General features: G+C 51.2%; 1 protein-coding gene and 1 long non-coding RNA gene across 16 annotated transcripts in view; one reads left to right on the top strand and one right to left on the bottom strand.

Annotated features, from left to right (window-relative positions):
• LOC139180398 (uncharacterized) overlaps positions 1 to 11,829 on the bottom strand; it is a 41,027-nt gene extending 29,198 nt beyond the window's left edge. Inside the window, exons 1-2 of the long non-coding RNA XR_011564655.1 lie at positions 11,692 to 11,829; positions 7,336 to 7,410 (exon numbers count right to left, since the gene is read on the bottom strand). This is a non-coding gene — a long non-coding RNA (uncharacterized lncRNA). The remainder of the gene's footprint in view (positions 1 to 7,335; positions 7,411 to 11,691) is intronic.
• The window catches only part of CHST3 (carbohydrate sulfotransferase 3), a 38,560-nt gene extending 20,569 nt beyond the window's left edge, over positions 1 to 17,991 (top strand). For 9 of the 15 annotated variants that reach the window (XM_070782119.1, XM_019954027.2, XM_019954032.2 and 6 more), the window contains 2 exons: positions 10,114 to 10,335; positions 11,809 to 17,991. In XM_070782119.1, the coding sequence (XP_070638220.1) occupies positions 10,196 to 10,335; positions 11,809 to 13,108 (1,440 nt within the window). In that variant the 5' untranslated portion in view covers positions 10,114 to 10,195 and the 3' untranslated portion in view covers positions 13,109 to 17,991. Of the gene's footprint in view, positions 1 to 4; positions 8,783 to 10,113; positions 10,336 to 11,808 lie in introns of those variants that run through there. The other 6 variants (XM_070782109.1, XM_070782113.1, XM_070782115.1 and 3 more) reach the window with 3 other exon arrangements.
• Positions 17,992 to 18,432: the final 441 nt, after the last annotated feature.

An 18,432-nucleotide genomic window follows, 5' to 3' on the forward strand; every position in this document is an offset into this window, starting at 1 on the left:
GAGTACCAAGTCTCTGCCAGTTGTTTGCCCAGAATTTCACCCACACAGAATATTAAAGAACATTTTGTTCTTCAATCTAATGGACCACGCCCCATTTTGATTTGCCCTTTATATGCTTTCTTTAGGCAGCTGACCTCAACCTTCCCTGCTGTAATACCCATGGCAGATTATGTTCACACTCAAGGCACACTCCTATGGACTTGCCCAAGTTTTCCCAAAACCCAAGAAACATTTTGTAGGAAAGCCCTAAGACTTTTAAAGTTTTGGCTCTTATTCATGAAAACATATAAAGGTATGTGAGTAAGAATATAAAATTAGCCGTGTGAAGAGCTTTGCCAGCCATGGTGTGGGATGGATTGGCAGCAGTTCTGTGCAGTGTCCTAGGCTCTCTGTAACTCCACCTCAACTCTCGTTCATGAAAGCAAAAGCCAAGCGAGGGAGGAAGGTGGAATCATAAGAACCTTGTATCCATTGCAGTTCTTTTCAAAAGTACTTTTTGCTCCCCCATTTGATGCTTTAACTATTCTTAGTGACCTCACCATTAATTATAATATGTGCTTTTGTTCAGTAAAGGGTTTTATTGTTACTGTTGTTTAGCTGCTGTGTCATGTCTCACTCTTTGCGACCCCGTTGACTGTTGCCCACCAGGCTCCTCTGTCCATTGGATTTCTCAGGCAAGAATACTGGAGTTAGTATTCCTTCTCCAGGGGATCTTCCCAACCCAGGGATCTAACCTGCATCTCCTGCATTGGTGGGTGGATTCTTTACCACTGAGCCACCAGGGAAACCCGAAAGGGTTTTATGTGCTAGATCAAAGGTTTGGAGGATAGATCTACAAGGCATGTTCAGATGGAGGGTTTGTGTAAGAGGAGGCTTGCAACTTGGCTGGCACTGGGGGGTGATGTCAGATGGCAGAATGGCAAACCAAAGGGTGGTAAGGAACTGCGTTTGGTAGCCAGGAAGGATCCCATAAAGTTGGAAAGGCAAGCTGATTTGATCTCACACGCCAGCTCTAATGGATTGGCACTGCACTGAGAAGGCGTGTGAGGCCACATCTAGTCTCAGCTGAAAAGAAGACAATGACTGATCAGTGATGTCTGCCCCGGGCATAGGACTGCGGAGTGGAATGTGTACTGTTTATCTGACAACCCTGTGCTGGAGGTTCTTGATGGGCGAAGCTATGAGAGTCAGGGTGATAAAGTTGGGCAGGGCCATCACTAACCTGGGAGGCAGGAGACCTTGTAGTGGTTCAAGTATCGTCACTATCCAGTCATGCCTTCGTGAAGCACTTCCCCTCTCTGAGCCTGAATGGCTACAGATGAAAAATGAGGAAGGGTAGGTAAGAAAATCTCCAAGCCCTTTCCAGTTCTGACATTCTGCACTTTTAGGGCAAGAGCCATGTTTTTCTTGATTGGTGGGGTAGGGTACAGGACAGATTTCCCTTGGACCTTTCCAAAAGAAACACCCTCTCAGACTTGCACTGCTGAAGGCAAGTACAACGAGAGCTGGAAAGTCAAGCTGCTTTGTATAAGGCTCTGGCCTGAGCTGCTGCCGACAGCATGATTTATGTCCTGGGGGCAAAATCCACTGGCATTCAACTTGACCCCAGCCTGACAGCTCTGAGGCCTCCTGCCTCTGTTCACTGCAGCCAGAGTGGAGCCGGCTCCTCCACAGGGATCCCCTGTACCCCAGGCTCCTGTCATTCTGCAACCACACTCTGATCAGCACACTCAGAGCTTCCTGGCCAGGCGGGGCGTGTGGAATTTGTGAGCAGCGCTGATCTACAGGGAAGCTGGGGAGGGAGCATCCTTAAGGGTTCTGCCTGTTGTCTTTCTGGGTCTCTCTCCAGCTTCTCTGCTGCTTCGGGGCTGACTATAGTACCTGGGACAGGGAAAGTCAGCACGTTTATCCCCAGATGAGGCTGATAGTGAGGATAAGATGCCCAGGGCCAAATGCTGTCCATAAATGAGAGGATATTGGCTCTGCCTGAGGGACACTTCTAGCTGTGGTCAGGTCATCACCTTCCTTCACCCTGGTATTTGTAGGAGACTGAGACCCCACCCGACTGCAACCAATCCAGTACTCACCACCAATCACAAGCCACAGAATCTGCTGTACCTTTAAAGACAGGGTGAGCGGTTCCTAAGTAGGACCATTTATCATGACTTGGGCTTGGGTTAGGCACTGCACTAGCATCTTCTCATTGGGTTCCTCATGACCACTGAGTGTACAATAGATGCTGTAAGTGTCCCACTGACAAATAGTGAGACCATCGAGTTTAAGTTCCTTTCCTAAGGTCACAGGGCATCAAGGTCAACGTGTAAAAGCAAAGAAGTCAAGAGAAGCCACAGTTGTGGAGAGAGTCCCTGTATGATTTGTTCAGGCTTTTCCAGGCTGTCTTGTCTGTCTGTCTCTCTCTCTCCCTTTCTATATATGTGTGTGTGTGTGTGTGTGTGTGTGTGTGTGTGTATGAGTGTGTGTGTGCACGCACACACTAAGTTGCTTCTGTCTGTCCAACTCTGTACGACCCTATGGACTGTAGCCCACCAGGCTACTCTGTCCATGGCATTCTCCAGGCATGAATATTGGAGTGGGTTGCCATGCCCTCCTCCAGGGGATCTTCCCAACCCATCAATTGAACCTGAGTCTCACGTCTCCTGCATTGGCATGTAGCATGGGCGAAGAAAAACTACGAGAAACCACAGCCAACTCTTAGAGACAGTTATGAATCAATTCATTCGCCTCACAAACATTACGAGCCCTGCCTCATGCCAGGTGCTGTGGGCACAGCACAATACGGGGCTGCTGTCCAAGGAATGAACAACAGACCCTCCCAGAGTCCTCCGCTGCCCTCCTTCCCCTGCCTATTGTTTATAAATTCACTTTTTTCCCCTATGGAAAACAGACATACCATAAAATGTATTATTTAACCGTTTTTAAGTGCACAGTTCCAAGGCATTAAGTGCATTCACACTGTTGTGCAGCCTTCACCACAGTCTATCTCCAGAACTTTTTCATTTGCCCAAATTGACACCGTGTCCTCATTGAATACTAACTCCCAGGGTCAGGCAACCACCTTTCTCCTTTCTGTCTCTCTGATTTGGCTCCTCTAGGCACCTCAAGTGCATGCGTGCGGGCTAAGTTGCTTCAGTCGTGTCTGACTCTTTGTGACCCTGGGACCATAGCCTGCCAGGCCCCTCTGTCCATGAGATTAGGCATAAATCCTGGAGTGGGTTGCCATGCTCTCCTCCAGGGGATCTTCCCTACCCAGGGATTGAACCTGCATCTCCTTCATTGGCAGGCGGGTTCTTTACCACCAGAAGCATATGGGATGTGTCCTTTCATGGCTGGCGTATTTCTCCTCCTAAGCATGCCGTCCTTCAGGCTCATGTACGCTGTGCACGTCACAGGCCCCACACTGACTTCCTTAAGGTCCCGTGTGTCCCTCCCTCCTCTCCTTCACGCTCTCCCCACTTGCTCAGACCACCTCCCCTCTCCTGGACCTGCGCAAAAGGGACAGCCTGGTCTCCCAGCCTCCAGTCCTTCCTTCCTCAGTGTATTTCCCACACCATTTCCAAAGTAACTTTACATTTCTCTTTTTAAGCTTAGATTAGATTTTTAAATTTTTTAATTAAAGTGGTTTAGGTATGGTTGTCAAAAAGTCAAATACAAAAAGGTAGAAAGTGTAAAGAATCATCACTCAATATTCCATCTTTGCAGCTGTGCATCAGCGTTTTTAACCCCCGCATGGCTTGCTTTCATTGGGCCAGTGCACTGCCTCAACCAGCCCCGTCTGTTGAGACACTCAAGGCGCTTCTCACACGTTGGACTCCCAAGGCTGGGTGCACATCCTGGGCCATGAGTCTCAGCTCACATAGAGGTCAGTTCCAAACAAGCCAACTGACTCTTCACCTGGCTGCCCGGCTGCACAGCTGTGGGCATCCTGGACACCAGCCTCTGCTGCAACCCTTGACTAGGCAAGGGCTAGAAAGCCTAGAGCAGTGGTTCGGCACTGACCTGGCCCAGGGCCAGCGTGAGAGACACGGGAAGTACCTTTGCTGATAGGGGGGTGGGGACTATTCTCTGGGGCCCTGTATCCATGCAGCTGTCAGCGTTTTGCACAAAATGTGTTTCTCACACAGCTGAGCAGGCCCTGATGAAGTGACTGTGTCAAAGGAGGGTAGAGAGCACTCTCCCCCACATCCTCACGCAGGAAAACAGGGCTGAGGGGCCGCGGGGGTCTGTCCTTCCAGAGATGGCTCCCTGAGAGTCTGTGGCAACCCCCACGCCCACCACCACACCAGGCTAGCCCTCAGCCCTCTGGTCCATCCCATGGCTCTGGCCCACGGCTTCTCATAAGCTCTTAGATGTCCACTGTTGCTCATATGATACACACCTCCAACTTGGGAGTGTCTGCTCTGGCTCTGTCTTGGCTGAGGCTGGACATGTGCCCATAACAAAGTTTTAGATGGTTTGTTTTTAGGAGAGGAAGCTGGAGTCCCGGAACAGGAGGGATTTGGGAAGGAATGACACCCCCAGGCTGTGCAGGGGAGCATCCCTCAGCCAGGTCCCCATCTACTTCCTCGTTCTCTCATGCCTTCTCTTCTTCCTTCCATCCCTGGTTCATGTAATGGCACTTGGGCATTTACTCTCCTGTCAGACACTAAGTTGGACAGCCCACTAAGTTGGATATCCATCTCTGGATATCCTTACATGAAACAGAACCTCATCTGGACAGGCCACTGGATGGACTCCTGCATCCTCCCAGCAGAGATCGCCTCTGAGCATGCGTGCTCCTTCTCCTGGCCCTGCCCCCTGCCTCCACTCAAGGGGATCTAGAGCCACTCATGGAAGCCCTTCCAAGGTCTCCCCTCCTAGGTGTCTGGGCACCTGGCATGGTCAGGGTACCTCCTGGCCCCCAGGGCTGCAGCTCATGAGTAGGTTCAGAGTTTCCCCACAATGGGCTTCACTGCTCCTGTCTCTGCCCAGGACCCTCCTCCGTCTCAGCCCCTGGCCTTCCTCAGCCCAGGCAGCTCCTCCTCCTGCCGGCGGAAAGGCTGTAAGCAGAGCCTGCCACAGCAGAGGCCCTGATCCCCACTGTGCTCTTGGCCCGGAGCGAGCCAAGCGAGGGGAGTGGAGCTTTGCTGCCTGATGCAATGTCTGGCAGGGCCCGTCCCTTATCAGAGCAGCATTCACAGCAGAGTCTGGGATCCCACCTCCTCCACGGGAGGAAGCCATCCAAGTACAAAACTGTTCTCTGCTGAGGGCCCTTTGCCAGGTCACGAGGGAGGCCTGAGCAGAAAGGGCCCCGAGGGGAGAGCAGGGTAGGGAAGCCAGTGCCTGGAGTGTAGGGCCTCAGATCACCGCCTGCTTTCTTTCCAGGGCTCCCTCACTGGGGTTGCCTGGGCTGCCTCTGCTGTTTTCTGCCCTCCCTGCTACTACCACGTAGCTGGGGAGACAGAACTGAAAGCCACAGGCCGAGGTTCTTTATCCTCAAAAGGGTATCCCAGATTGTCATGACAATTCAAGACTAACATATGTGAAGCCCCAAGCACAAAGGCTGGCCCGCAGTACACGCTTGTAGCACACTCCCGTAGTGTACGCATGTAGTATCCACTCGGTCCCTGTTTGGGGGGCACTCAGCGCACAGCCCACTAGTATCCTTGCCTGGGAAACCCCATGGACAGTGGAGCTTGGCAGTCTATAGTCCATAGGGTTACAAAGAGTAGCACGCGCCTGAGCGACTAAACATCAGCAATACTCAGTGCACACATGCAGCACAGGCCACAGCATAGACCTGCTTCGCTCAGATAGGGAACAGTGGCTTTTTCTTCTTTCTCTTTGTATTTTCCATCAACTTAGAATGACTGAGCATCTCACAGTGGGCTAAATTCTTCGGAAAAAGCATTCAACTATTCATTCTACAGAGGCACTTACTGTGCCTGGAGCACACGGAGCAGGGATACAGAGGGAGCTCACACGCCAGTGGCTGACAGGCAGTGAACAAGCACATTTCCATCCAAGAAGGGAGCAAGCAAGGTGCTAAAATGGACAGGGAGAAGGGAGACGGTCCACATTAGGTCAGCGGGCAGGGAGGGACTCTGAGCTGAGCCCTGAGTTTAACTGGGCCCAGGACAGCTGCCCTGCTCCCCTGCATTCAGGCAAGGCTGAGCCGGCATGTGCCCCTGGCCTTCTCCACCACTGGCCCTGCTGCCCTGGCAGTGTGACCTCTGCTGGCATCCCAGCAGGGGGATACCACCTTTTCCTTTGGCTATTGCGTTACTGCTGGGTGTTGAGGGGAAGAAAGGTATCGAGTACTCCCCCAGAGATGGCATCTGCCAAGAAAAGGAAGAATTTTTCATTCTTCCCATGAGCTAAGCAAGGCGGATACCACAGCTCTAGGGAGGGTTTGTCCAGTGTCGCAGATATCACAGACACACTTCTTGCAAAGGGCCTCCTGCAGGCCACGTGCGTGACCCCCATCTCGGCCATCCCCCATGACCCTGTGACCTGGCATCTGTGACCCTCTGCTACCTCCTGGGTCTGGGGATCTCTAAACCACCCTCTCCTGACTGCCCATTTGCCTGCTGGCCTTCCAAAGCTAACCCTAGGGGCAGCCTGCCTGGACCAGGGCCGAGGAGCCAACAGCCTGCCTGGGATTTCATCTGGAGGGAGTTTTCACCCTCGTGTCTTCCTTTTAGGGCAATGTCAGCAAGGTTCTCAGGAACCCTGTATTATTCAGGGGCTAAGGGGGCTGGGACAGCAAGTCAAAAATAGAAACACTTCCTGGAAGGGAAGGGAGGAGAAGGTTCAGGATCTTTGTCATCAACACAGTCAACTTTGTAAACTGTACCAAAAATGTTAGACCCAGAAGAGAGAGGACAGCCAACACAACTCCCTGTGCCCTATGCCTGCTTTTTCTCCCTCTCCATGCACCAGATACTGCTCCTTAGAGCAACATTATACAGCAGGAACCACCCTTTTCATGCTACCAGTAAAGAAACTGAGGCCCAGAGAGGTTAAGTCACTTATACAATGTCACACAGCATGTTAGACAAGCAGGAAGAACAAGAACCCAGGACTTCTGGTCCTAGCTCCTTTGCTTCCCTCACATCATCAGATCCGGGCCCTTTCTGCTGAGAGCCTAGAGGGAAGAAAGCCAATATTTCAATCCTCTGTGCTCTGCACTCAGTACTGGCTCTCACCCTCCTAGCAGGACAGGCGGCCTCACACACCACAGGCTAAACTGGGTGAGTGAGGAACACAGCCCTGCCCAGAGTTCTGCAAACACATGCTGACCGCCTGCCAGTCAGCAGCTTCAGTGAGCTGACTTACCAGGAACTTGCTGGGCAGTGGGTACATGGCAGGTGCTGTTCTAGATGCTGGTCTGGACTTCAGAGAACTTGTAGCCTAGGAATGAGAGACAGACACGCCATCAACTGCAAAGTCCAATCATATGTGCTGTGGAGCGGGGGTGTCACTGTGGAACCTCGAGAGGCTGGAATGACTTAGATTTGGGAGCGGCAATCAGGCTGTTGCTGGAGGAAACTTGGGCAAATTATTTAATCTCTCTCAACCTCAGTTTCCTCATCTGTAAAATGGGTCACTATCTAACAGGGCTTTTGTGGGATGAGGAAATACAAATCAAGTCTTTGGCATGCTACTAGGCACAGAGTAGTAACTTTATAAATGTCAACAAATTTCATCAACTCACATCCTTCTAGTTGGCTCTTTCAACCAGAGTATAAGTCCCATGAGGGCATGGGTGGGGTCTGCCTGTTCCCTGCTGTGGGATGCAGTGCCTAGACTGGCACATAGTAGGTGCTCAGGAGATATTTAATAAGTGCATGGAAATGGCCCAGAAGAATTAGGAAGAGGCAAGAATATTCAGTTACCCTTGAACTGGCCTTGCAGCCCTCTTCCCTCCTGGCTCATGTCCACCCACCTTTACTCCCAAAGCACCCTGTCCTTTGGCCAGGGTGAGCTGCCTGCTGCGCCCCCCCGGCCCCCCCACCGCTCTGCCCTGCACAGCTGAGGCCCTCCGCTTTGGCTGCCAGGGTACACATCTGTCTTCTCATAAGCAGAACCCGAGTCTCACTGCTTTCCCCAGAGGGTAGATTTTCTGGTTGTCCCTAAAACCACTTCCATTGTATGATGAAGCTGCAGCCTGGGGACCCTCCTTTCAGCCCTCCCACTCCTCAGCGTCAATATCAGCTTGGAAAAAATTCATCTTTCCCAGAAAGAAGGATGCTCCCGGATGCACAAGGTCACAATAACACTTTTCTAAACTTATAGCAGACTGTCTCCCATGGATGAGAGTCCTTGTGGAGAAACAGAGAGACTTTTGGAAGAGGGGGTTGTGCTGGAATCTGGGGGCTTGGGGTACAGGTATGTGTTTGATGGTGAGGATAAATGAAAGCAATGGTGATTCAGGCTGCACTGGGCAACGGTGTATTTGCTCTGGCTTTTAAAAATATATACAGTTTCAGTTAGGAGTCATTTATTCCTTTAACCATTCTGTCATTTAGCAGCCATGCATGAGTGCCTCCTGTGTGCCTGGCCCAGTACTAAGGGATAGTGAGGGGCCCAGACAACTGCCTGCCCTCCACAAAGAGATGGTCAGCACTGAACAAGTCATTTCAAGTGGGTGTGCTTTATGACAGAGTCTCAGGTCATAATGCGGTGGGGCCAAGGGGGCCCTAACCTATCCAGGAGGAAGCTGCCCCACGAAGCTGAGACCTGAAGGCCAAGCCGTATGAAGGATTTTGCTAAAATTCACATGGTATGGTGGAAAACCTTTAGTTAATTTTAAAACATTTATGCATCCACATGGTAAAATTTATACATCCACATGGTAAAATTTCTAATAGTGCGCAATGCTACACAGTAAATGCTGAGACTCACCTCACCCTTCTCTCCTGACCTACCCGTTCCTGTTACTGGCCTCGTGTCTCCCTGCCGTCACAGTCCACTTGTATCTAGCATTTATATTTTTCTCTCCCTTAATTTTTTTTCATCCTGCATCAGAAGTTCTCAACCTGGGATGATTTTGCACCGCCCCACCCCTCCCTACCCACTCCCCCTCACCCAGAGGACATCTGTCAATGTCTGGAGACATTTCTGATTGTCACAGCTGAGCAGAGGACACTCTACTGGTATCTAATGAGTAGAGGCCAAGGATGCCACTAAACATCCTACAATGTACAGGACAGCCCCCACAACGAAGAATTATCTGATCCAAAATGTCAACAGTGCTGACATAAAAAAGAACAAAATAATGCCATTTGCAGCAACATAGATGAACCTGGAGGTTATCATACTGAGGAAGTCAGACAGAGAATGACAAATGTCAGCTAATACAGCTTCTACGTGCAATCTAAAAAATGGTACAAAGGAACTTACAAAGCACAGGGTCACAGATGTGGAAAACAAACTTATGACCAAGGGTGAAAGAGGGGGAGGGATAAATTCAGAGATTGGGATTGACATACACACACTACCATCTATAAAACAGATAACTAACAAGGAGAGCATATGGGAACAAAATCTTTAAAAAAGCGGATATACGTATGACTGATTCACTTTGCTGTACAGCAGAAATTAACATTCTAAGTCAACTGTACCCCAGTAAAAGCGAATTTCGAAAAATGTCAATAGTGCTAAGAAACTCTATCCTATATGCAGACTATGTCTGCAGCTCGCTTATCTATAACATCTACACATTATATATAACTATATATAGTAGATTATTCATATCAGCATTAGTAGATCCATCTCATTCTTTGTGGCTGCATAATAATCCATCATTTTTTTATTTAGATGTTTGTACTTTTTTGCTATTGCAAATACATACTGCAAGGAGTATTCTGTTTGTACTTTTGCCTTTGACTCATCAGGTCAAAGCATAAATTTGATGGAAGTTACATGGATGAATCAGAAGGTTCGTTAACATTTTAAATGACCTGATTTCAAGTTTCTGGGGGCACAGTCCATTGGGAGAGTGGGTCTGGAGTTCTGGCTGCTAAACAGGGCTGGGGTCCCCAAACATCTGGTGGAAAAGCTATTTGTTCTCAACTATAGACAAGGGTGTCCTGACTGCCCATCTCTCCACAGGACCAGGTGTCCCCCACGGGAAGGACGAGCCACGTCCTGAGTGGTGCCCCTGAGCTGAGTGCCCACGGCCCCACCCTGCCCCATGGAGAAAGGATTGTCTTTGCCCCAGGACTGCCGACATTTTCTGCACAGCCTGAGAATGAGGAGCAAATATGCCCTTTTCCTGGCTTTTGTGGTGGTGGTTTTTGTCTTCATTGAAAAGGAAAATAAAATCATATCAAGGTGAGGGATGCAAACACAAGTCTTCCTTATCCAGGTGGGATGGGTGGGGGCAGAGAGGTGGCTGCAGGGCTCTCTCTGTGGACCAAGAAAGGCAATCCTTCAGCCAGCCATCACCAAGCCCCTCCTGTGCCCAGGCAGGTCATATCCACGTCCTCATGACCGCACAGCAGTAAGACTTGGACTCTGGACTCAAGCATCCTGAGTTGGAATCCTGATTCTGACCGCCCTTTTTTTTTTTGGCCACAGCATGCAGCTTTCAGGATCTCAGTTTCCTGACCAGGGATGGAACCCATGCCCCTTGCAGTGGAAGCACAGAGTCCTAACTGCTGGATTGCCAGGGAATTCCCATGATTCTGGCCCTTTCTAGCTGTGACAGCTTAGATAAATCATTTCACTTTTCTGCCTTAAGTTCCTCTTCTAAAATGTGGCTAACAATGGGGCCTGCTTTGTTGTAAAGATTAAATAAAATGTAAAAGCATTTAGCCCAATGTCTAACACACAGTTGGTATCCTGTGCTTACTGGCTGTTGCTATTATGATTAGTTAACTTCCTGGCCTAGGATGATACCTCACACTAACAGCATATTTCCTATACTAATCCAAAGTCATGGATGAGAGATTTCCCTGCTGGTCCAGTGATTAAGACTCTGTTCTCCCAGTGCAGGGGCTCTGGGGTTCCACTCCTGGTCAGGAAACTAGATCCGTCGTGCTGCAACTAAAGATCCACATGCCTTAACTAAGATCTGGTGTAACCAAATAAAGTCATGGATGACTATGAGGCAGGGTTCTGGTACAGATACTCTTGTCAGCAGGGCTACCATGTTCAGCCGCCCAGGTTGTGTACTGCTCAACTCCAGGGGTGTGCACTCTCATAGGCTACACGTAGGATGCATAGATTGGGAGTGTACCACTGTGTGCAGTGGCCCTGTTAGTGAGCCTGCTATACATGGAAAGATTTATAGACCTTCTCCCTCAGGCACAACCCTTGCACAGAAGCATCAACCAAAATCGGCAGATTAGGAATTCAGCTGGCTAGTAGGCATTATGCTGGTGCCCTCCCTGGGTTCCTCAGCATGGACTATTCCAGTCTGTGCCTACTGGGTCCTGCTGCAAGCCCCTGCAACTCTCCACCTGCACACTGGCAAGCCAGAAGTCCTGGGGAGTAAATACCTCTGGGAGAAGCCTTCAGCCAAGGCCACCTGGCAGTTTCACATCCCCTGGGTAAGGGAATCCTGAGGTGTGCTCTGTCTACACTGTCACCTGGGGTTCCCCTGGCAGAGCAATTTGGCCACAGCTATTTTCCTTCTCAAGTCGCTACCCGTTCCCCCTGTGATCATGTCCCAGATAAACTACTTACTCAAATCCTTGCCTCAACGTCAGCTTCTGGGTGGTCATCCTGGGACGCTCCTTAGGGTGGCACAGGGGATAGAGTCCCCAGTCAATCACTGATCCCGGTATCCCTTTGCTCTCACAGGGTCTCAGACAAGCTGAAGCAGATCCCCCAATCCCTGGTAGATGCCAATAGCACCGACCCAGCCCTGGTCTTGGCCGAGAACGCATCCCTCTTGTCCCTGAGTGAGCTGGATTCGGCCTTCCTGCAGCTGCAGAGCCGCCTGCGAAACCTCAGTCTGCAACTGGGCATGGAGCCAGCAGAGGAGGCCGAGGAGGAGCAGATGCTGGAGGCGGAAGAGGAGTGGGAGCAGCTGGAACCCCGCCCACCCGCCGAGGCCCCGCCCCGGCGCCACGTGCTCCTCATGGCCACGACTCGCACCGGTTCCTCGTTTGTGGGTGAGTTCTTCAATCAGCAGGGCAATATCTTCTACCTCTTCGAGCCGCTGTGGCACATCGAGCGTACGGTGTCCTTCGAGCAGGGTGGCGCCAACGCCGCGGGCTCAGCCCTGGTCTACCGCGACGTGCTCAAGCAGCTTTTCCTGTGCGACCTGTACATCCTGGAGCATTTCATCATCCCGGCGCCCGAGGACCACCTGACCCAGTTCGTGTTCCGCCGGGGCTCCAGCCGCTCCCTGTGCGAGGACCCCGTCTGCACGCCCCTCGTCAAGAAGGTCTTCGAGAAGTATCCCTGCAAGAACCGCCGCTGTGGCCCTCTCAACATGACACTGGCCGCTGAAGCCTGCCGCCGCAAGGAGCATATGGCCATCAAGGCCGTCCGCATCAGGCAACTGGAGTTCCTCCAGCCGCTGGCCGAGGACCCCCGTCTCGACCTGCGCGTCATCCAGCTGGTGCGCGACCCCCGCGCTGTGCTGGCCTCCCGCATGGTGGCCTTCGCGGACAAGTACGAGACCTGGAAGAAGTGGCTGGCCAAGGGACAGGACCAGCTGAGGGAGGAGGAGGTGCTGCGGCTGAAGGGCAACTGTGAGAGCATCCGCCTATCCGCCGAGTTGGGCCTGAGGCAGCCGGCTTGGCTGCGGGGCCGCTACATGCTGGTGCGCTACGAGGACGTGGCCCTCCGGCCGCTGCAGAAGGCCCAGGAGATGTATCGCTTTGCAGGCATCCCCCTAACCCCGCAGGTGGAGGACTGGATCCAGAAGAACACCCAAGCGGCCCACGATGGCATCTACTCCACGCAGAAGAACTCCTCGGAACAGTTTGAGAAGTGGCGCTTCAGCATGCCCTTCAAGCTGGCGCAGGTGGTGCAGGCCGCCTGCGGCCCGGCCATGCGCCTCTTCGGCTACAAGCCGGTGCAGGATGCCGCCTCGCTCTCCAACCGCTCCGTCAGCCTGCTGGAGGAGCGCGGCACCTTCTGGGTCACGTAGGGGGCCCGGGGTGCCAGCACCCCTGCTGTTGAAAGTCCCGCTCTGCCTGCCTCACCCAGGCCCGCGGGGAGTCTGCGGCGCCGCCGCAGGGCGTGGGCTGGAAGACGCATCGGGCGTAAGCCGCGCCTGCGCTGTAGAAGTAGGCCCCCAGCCAGCTCGCTTCCCCTGCAGCTGTGGGCCCGGGGCTTCCCGCTGAGAACAGGACGGTGGCCGGCCCTTTTGAGGGCTGTCAAACCCAGACTTAAGGGACTGTCGTCTCCTGAGCAGACCCAGGCAGGCCCGGGCCTGTTCACAATTCTTTCTCTCCTCTCCCTCTCTCTCCCTCTTTCTCTCTGTCTCTCTCTCTCTCTCTCTCACACACACACACACACACACACAAACATACATGAAACACATAGATGGCCTGTAGACCTAGTGGGCAAGGGTCTACAACTATTTAACAACCGGAAGGGGTTCCGGCATGAACTAGCCACAGTCAGACCCCCTGCTTTACTCAGTGTGAACCTTTCGGTTTCTGAATTTCTTCATGATCCAGTGTAGCATTTGAGTGGGTCACTGGGAGAGGTGAAATCAGCTCTATATAGAGCGACAAAATATACGTATAAAGACACATACCTACATTCACACCCCACACAGAAAAACAGAAATACATGCACACATACATACAGAAAAAAAGCTTTTCAGAGTTCTTAGAGCATGAGGGAGGGACTTCCCACGTGGCGCTAGTGGTAAAGAACCCGCCTGTCAATGCAGGAGACATAAGAGATTTCGGTTGGATCCCTGGGTCTGGAAGATCCCCTGGAAGAGGGCATGACAACCCACTCCAGTGTTCTTGCCTGGAAAATCCCATGGACAAAGGGCCCTGGCGGGCCAAAGTCCATGGGTTGCAAAGAGTCGGACAGGACAAATGAATTAGCTTGTAGCATGCAGGAGGATGGGGGAGTGAACCATGACCCTATTCCCCATGTAAGTCTGAGGCTGGATGATGGGTACAGAACTGCTAAGTACATGGCCTCTGCCCCCCTTAGATTCTCATGGCTACTTCCCTCCTGTCCTTGCTGCTAGTAGGCAGCATGTTTTAAATTGGCGTGTCTGACCCCCGTGTGATGGCAGCCTGAAGGCCCCGTCCCAGCTTGGTTGACTCCCCAAGAGCATGTCCATGTTTGAAAGCTGCTTCAGGCCTGAGTGACAGGAGCATTTGTGGTCCCTGGAGACAAAAGGCAGCTCAGGAGTCCTGTCATTTTCAGCCAGGCCTCTGTGGAGCAGGGCCCAAATGGAAGTATAGAGCGCTCTTGGGGGAAAAGTCACATCAGGATAGCCCCTCCCCTGAGAAGACAGTGGACCGAGGTCAGCCACATGGTTGGTTGTCATGGTTGTGTGGTTGGTGTCTGGAATTCCTCCTTTAGGGCTCTGGGAAGAGTGTTGCTCAACATGGGATGATCTGAGTGTTTTAAGTTATTTATGGTTTGGTCTCTTGTGGCTATATTTTCAGGTTTGTTTCTGCAGGAGTGCTGCTTGGAAGCATTGTGGCCTTGAGTGGGGCTGGGAGGATCAGTGGGGAGCATTTTAGATCCTGCTGGAGCCAGAGGATTAGGAGAAGGAAACTTCCTCCAGAAGGATCAGAGCCTAGCTGGCCACATGGCAGCCCACAGTGCCCCACGGGCTTTTCTGTTTGAACCCATGTGGAACAGATCTCAGAAATCACCAGTGTTCTTTGCTGAGTGTCCGAGGCAGCATAAATTAGCAGTTCTCACCCCTCCTCAAGAAGAGGCCAGATTTGAAAATCTCTCCCAAGCCCTAACATATTTCCTGGGGGATCAGGAGCCTATGATCAAGCACCAAATGTCCCCAAAGCGGAAGCCTTTCCCCACTCTCACCCAAAACCAGGGAGCAGAACTCAGTACCCCCTGAGAACTTGCAGGAAGAAACAGAAGTTCACTAAGGGCTGTTTCTGATTTCCTGGACAACCTCTGTATCAGATCCATCCCATTATCAAGCCTGGAGGGCTGAGTTTTGTTTTGAGTATTATGGACAGCAGGGAAATACAAGATCTGAGTCCAGCTGGGGTTGCTCTAGGGAAGAGAGGGGTGTGTCCTGGTGGAAAGCCAGGCTTTGAAAAGGTGAGGACAGTGGCCATCTTGTGGGATCCATTACAATCAGTGCCCTGGGTCTCCATCACCATGGATTCAACTGATCAAGGAAATCTCTAGGTTTTATAGTCCAAGCATAAACTGTGCAGGGAACTGGCTCTAATTTGGGGTCCAAAGGTACTCTAGCTCTGAAAACTTGATCCTAGGGCAGAGTGGTGCCAGGATGGTTCTGGCAGGCCCAGAGTGCTGGCCGTTCTTCCCCAGCCCCTGCCCTGCTCCCTCCACTGTCCCTTACTTGGGGTGGTGGAGGTCAGACACCTCTATCCAGCACCCTTCCTGGGTCCTGGGGCTCTCCTAGTGTGGATAGCAGACTTCCTTCCTTCCTTCCTTCTTTCCTTCCTATGCCTTTGGGGCTAAGGCCTCTACCCCTGAGTCCTGAGGACTGTGTGGAGAATGGACCTTTGGGACTTCTCAGGACATTGACAATTTGTACACTGCAGGTTGACTTAATTTATTTATTTTGTGACAAAGAAGAGATGGAAAAATATTTTATTGTTTGCAGGGACTCAAAGCTGTACCCAAATCAAGAAAGACAACAGTAATAGAAGCCATTCACTTCATGTATACAAGGACACTCCAAGACAATTCAAAGTACACCAGAGGACAAAGCTGAGAGCATGGGAGTCATGACAGCTGCCGGGTATTTTTTTAGCTTGGGTTTTTCCCTCTTGTTGATTTGAAGATATGACAGTAAGACCCTTTCTGCATTACTACCTTTGCCCACGTGTCTGAAATAAGACACAACTAACCTGAGTGTTGCCTTGGGCTCAGCAATGCTCTGGGAACCCTTGGGGTTTTAGGGAGGACAGGGTGGGGTGATTACTGACTTTATACTCCTTGGGACCTGATTGGAGACCCACCTGAGGTGTTACCAGCAGGGAGCTGTGTTAGGGAGAGTGGTCCGGCTGAGAGGCAGTGCCTCGTTTTCCAGCAAGGCCAGCCCTGGTTTGTTTTTCTGTTCCCGCTGTGCTCCCCCCTCACACCGGAGCCTTCCCCTCTGCAACACCCACCTGCCTGGAGACAGGGAGCGTTGAGGCCTCACCTCTGCCAGCCACCAGCTCCCTCAGAACAAGAGGCTCATTCAGCAATGAGCGTTTACTCATTTTCTTCTTCTTCATGAAGACCTCTTTAGCCCAGCCTATAAAAATAGCCCAGAACATTCCAGGCCTTGGTGAGACAGGGCAGTGTCCAGCACCCTCAGGGCGTCACCCCTGCTACCCATTCCTGGCGTTTCCTCTGGACCTTGTTTATAAATCTTGGAGTGGATGAGGACATGAGGAAAGGGCTATGGGAGCAGGATTTGGGAGGGGGCAGGATTCCTGAGTCCCATAGAGAGGTAAGAAGTGCAGATGTGCAGGGCTCTGTAGCACAGCTCCTGTGGGTTATCACCAAGTTATCACTAAGGTGGAGAGAAACAGGCAAATTCTAGCCCTTTGTCTGTTTATGTGATGTACTCACTTGAAAATAAAAACGGAAAAACAAAATGTTTGTCTGCCAGCACCCTCAGCCTGGGAGCTGTGCCAGAATCTGGTCTGATGGGACAGCTGCTGACCAAACCCTTAAGAGCAAAAGTCCCACCGAACCCGTTGCAATGACATCTTTCCACCTGTGCTCTCCAGATGAGCTCCAGGCAATCCGTGTCCCAGAAGAGGTATGCTTGGCCAAGCAGCAGACACGAGGTGTAAGCATCCAACACTCTAGTCCTAACCCTGAAGGTCTCTTCCAGCCCTGGGCCTGTGTTAATTGACTGTGGGGCCTGTCCCTTAAGAGGCCCTGGATTATGAAGGATGGAAGCAGAAGACTGGATGGCTGTGTCCCCGAGGCAGGGAGGGGATGGGGGGAACAGATGCCTGCAGAGGATACTCCTTTAAATTTGTGCAGACTGATGAGATCCAAGAAGAAGCGGGTCTTGTCAGTCTGCTCACATTTAAAGAAGAGGCATCCTCTGAAATCCAAAGTTGATGGGTTTGCCTGAAAGAGTCCTAGGACACGGTCCAGTTAGAAAGGGAGGGAGGAGGCCCAGGGTTTCCTGAATGCAGCCACGTGGTCTTTCAACTACCATGGTTTCAGGAAGAGTGGAAGCTGCTCTTTACCTCAAAAGGATGAAGCAGAATTAGCAACTACAGATGCCTTAAGAACTTCAAGATCCTAGGATCTTGTGACCTTTGTCATTCCATACTGTGCATGGGGGACTAATTAGTTATGCGTTTCCAAGATTACGTGGTGCCGTCTTCAGGGCCTAGCCCATATTGTGGACCAGGTATTTTATTTGTATTTATTTGTCAAATAAAATGACCTATGTATCTTGCTTCTTCTAATGTTGGGCTTGAACAGGGCACCCCCTAAAGTCTCCATTTCATCTATACTTTCTAGGCCAAATCTGCCTGATTCACCTGCTCCCTCCTGGATCCTGCAAACTCTTTTTGCCAAGACCTTGGCCTTATGTCATATTTCACGGCCACGTAGTACAGGATACCCCTTTCCTGGCCATAGGTGGCCTGGTATGTACATATGTGTCCACACATCTGTATATGTAGCATGTAGCTCAGCCTGCTTGGCCCTGTTGCTCCCAGCCCCCTTGCCATCAATGTTCTTGCCGTGGCTACAGTCTCCTGAAAATACAGGAGTTGCCTTCAGAAAGCTGGTGGCTACTGCCAGTCAGGATCTGCTTTGCAGAACAGAATGTGAATTATTTAATTAAAAATGAAAACATGCAACAAGCAGAATCTGAAATGTGTCTCTGTCCTCTTTGTATTTATTCTCAGCAGCAATTAGGTTGTGAAAATTAACAGGAAAACTTATACATCAATTATATCTCAATAAAGCGGTGTTGGGGCAAATTAAAAAAAAAATTAACAAAAAAAAATTAGCAGCCGTAGGAAAGGGGTAGCTTCCAGCATGAAGCAAGTCACAGAAACTGCTCCCTGTTCCTGAGAGGTGAAAGGCACGGAAAGTAGGGATACGTGCAGGGCCTGTGGTGAAGGTGAATGTTCTTTATGTTACCAGAATGGCAGAGCTGGCAATAACAGTTTGGAGTTGGCTGCAAGGACAGCGTCTGAGAGAGAAATACCCAGGCACTGTCAGACAGGGACATTAGTTAGAGGCCAGGGGACCTGGTGACAAGTCCCAGCTTTGCCACTTTCTGGTCCTGTGATTTTGGGTAAGTCAGTTCCC

The sequence above is a fragment of the Bos indicus genome, chromosome 28 (assembly GCF_029378745.1).
Source record: "Bos indicus isolate NIAB-ARS_2022 breed Sahiwal x Tharparkar chromosome 28, NIAB-ARS_B.indTharparkar_mat_pri_1.0, whole genome shotgun sequence".
NCBI lineage: Eukaryota > Metazoa > Chordata > Mammalia > Artiodactyla > Bovidae > Bos > Bos indicus.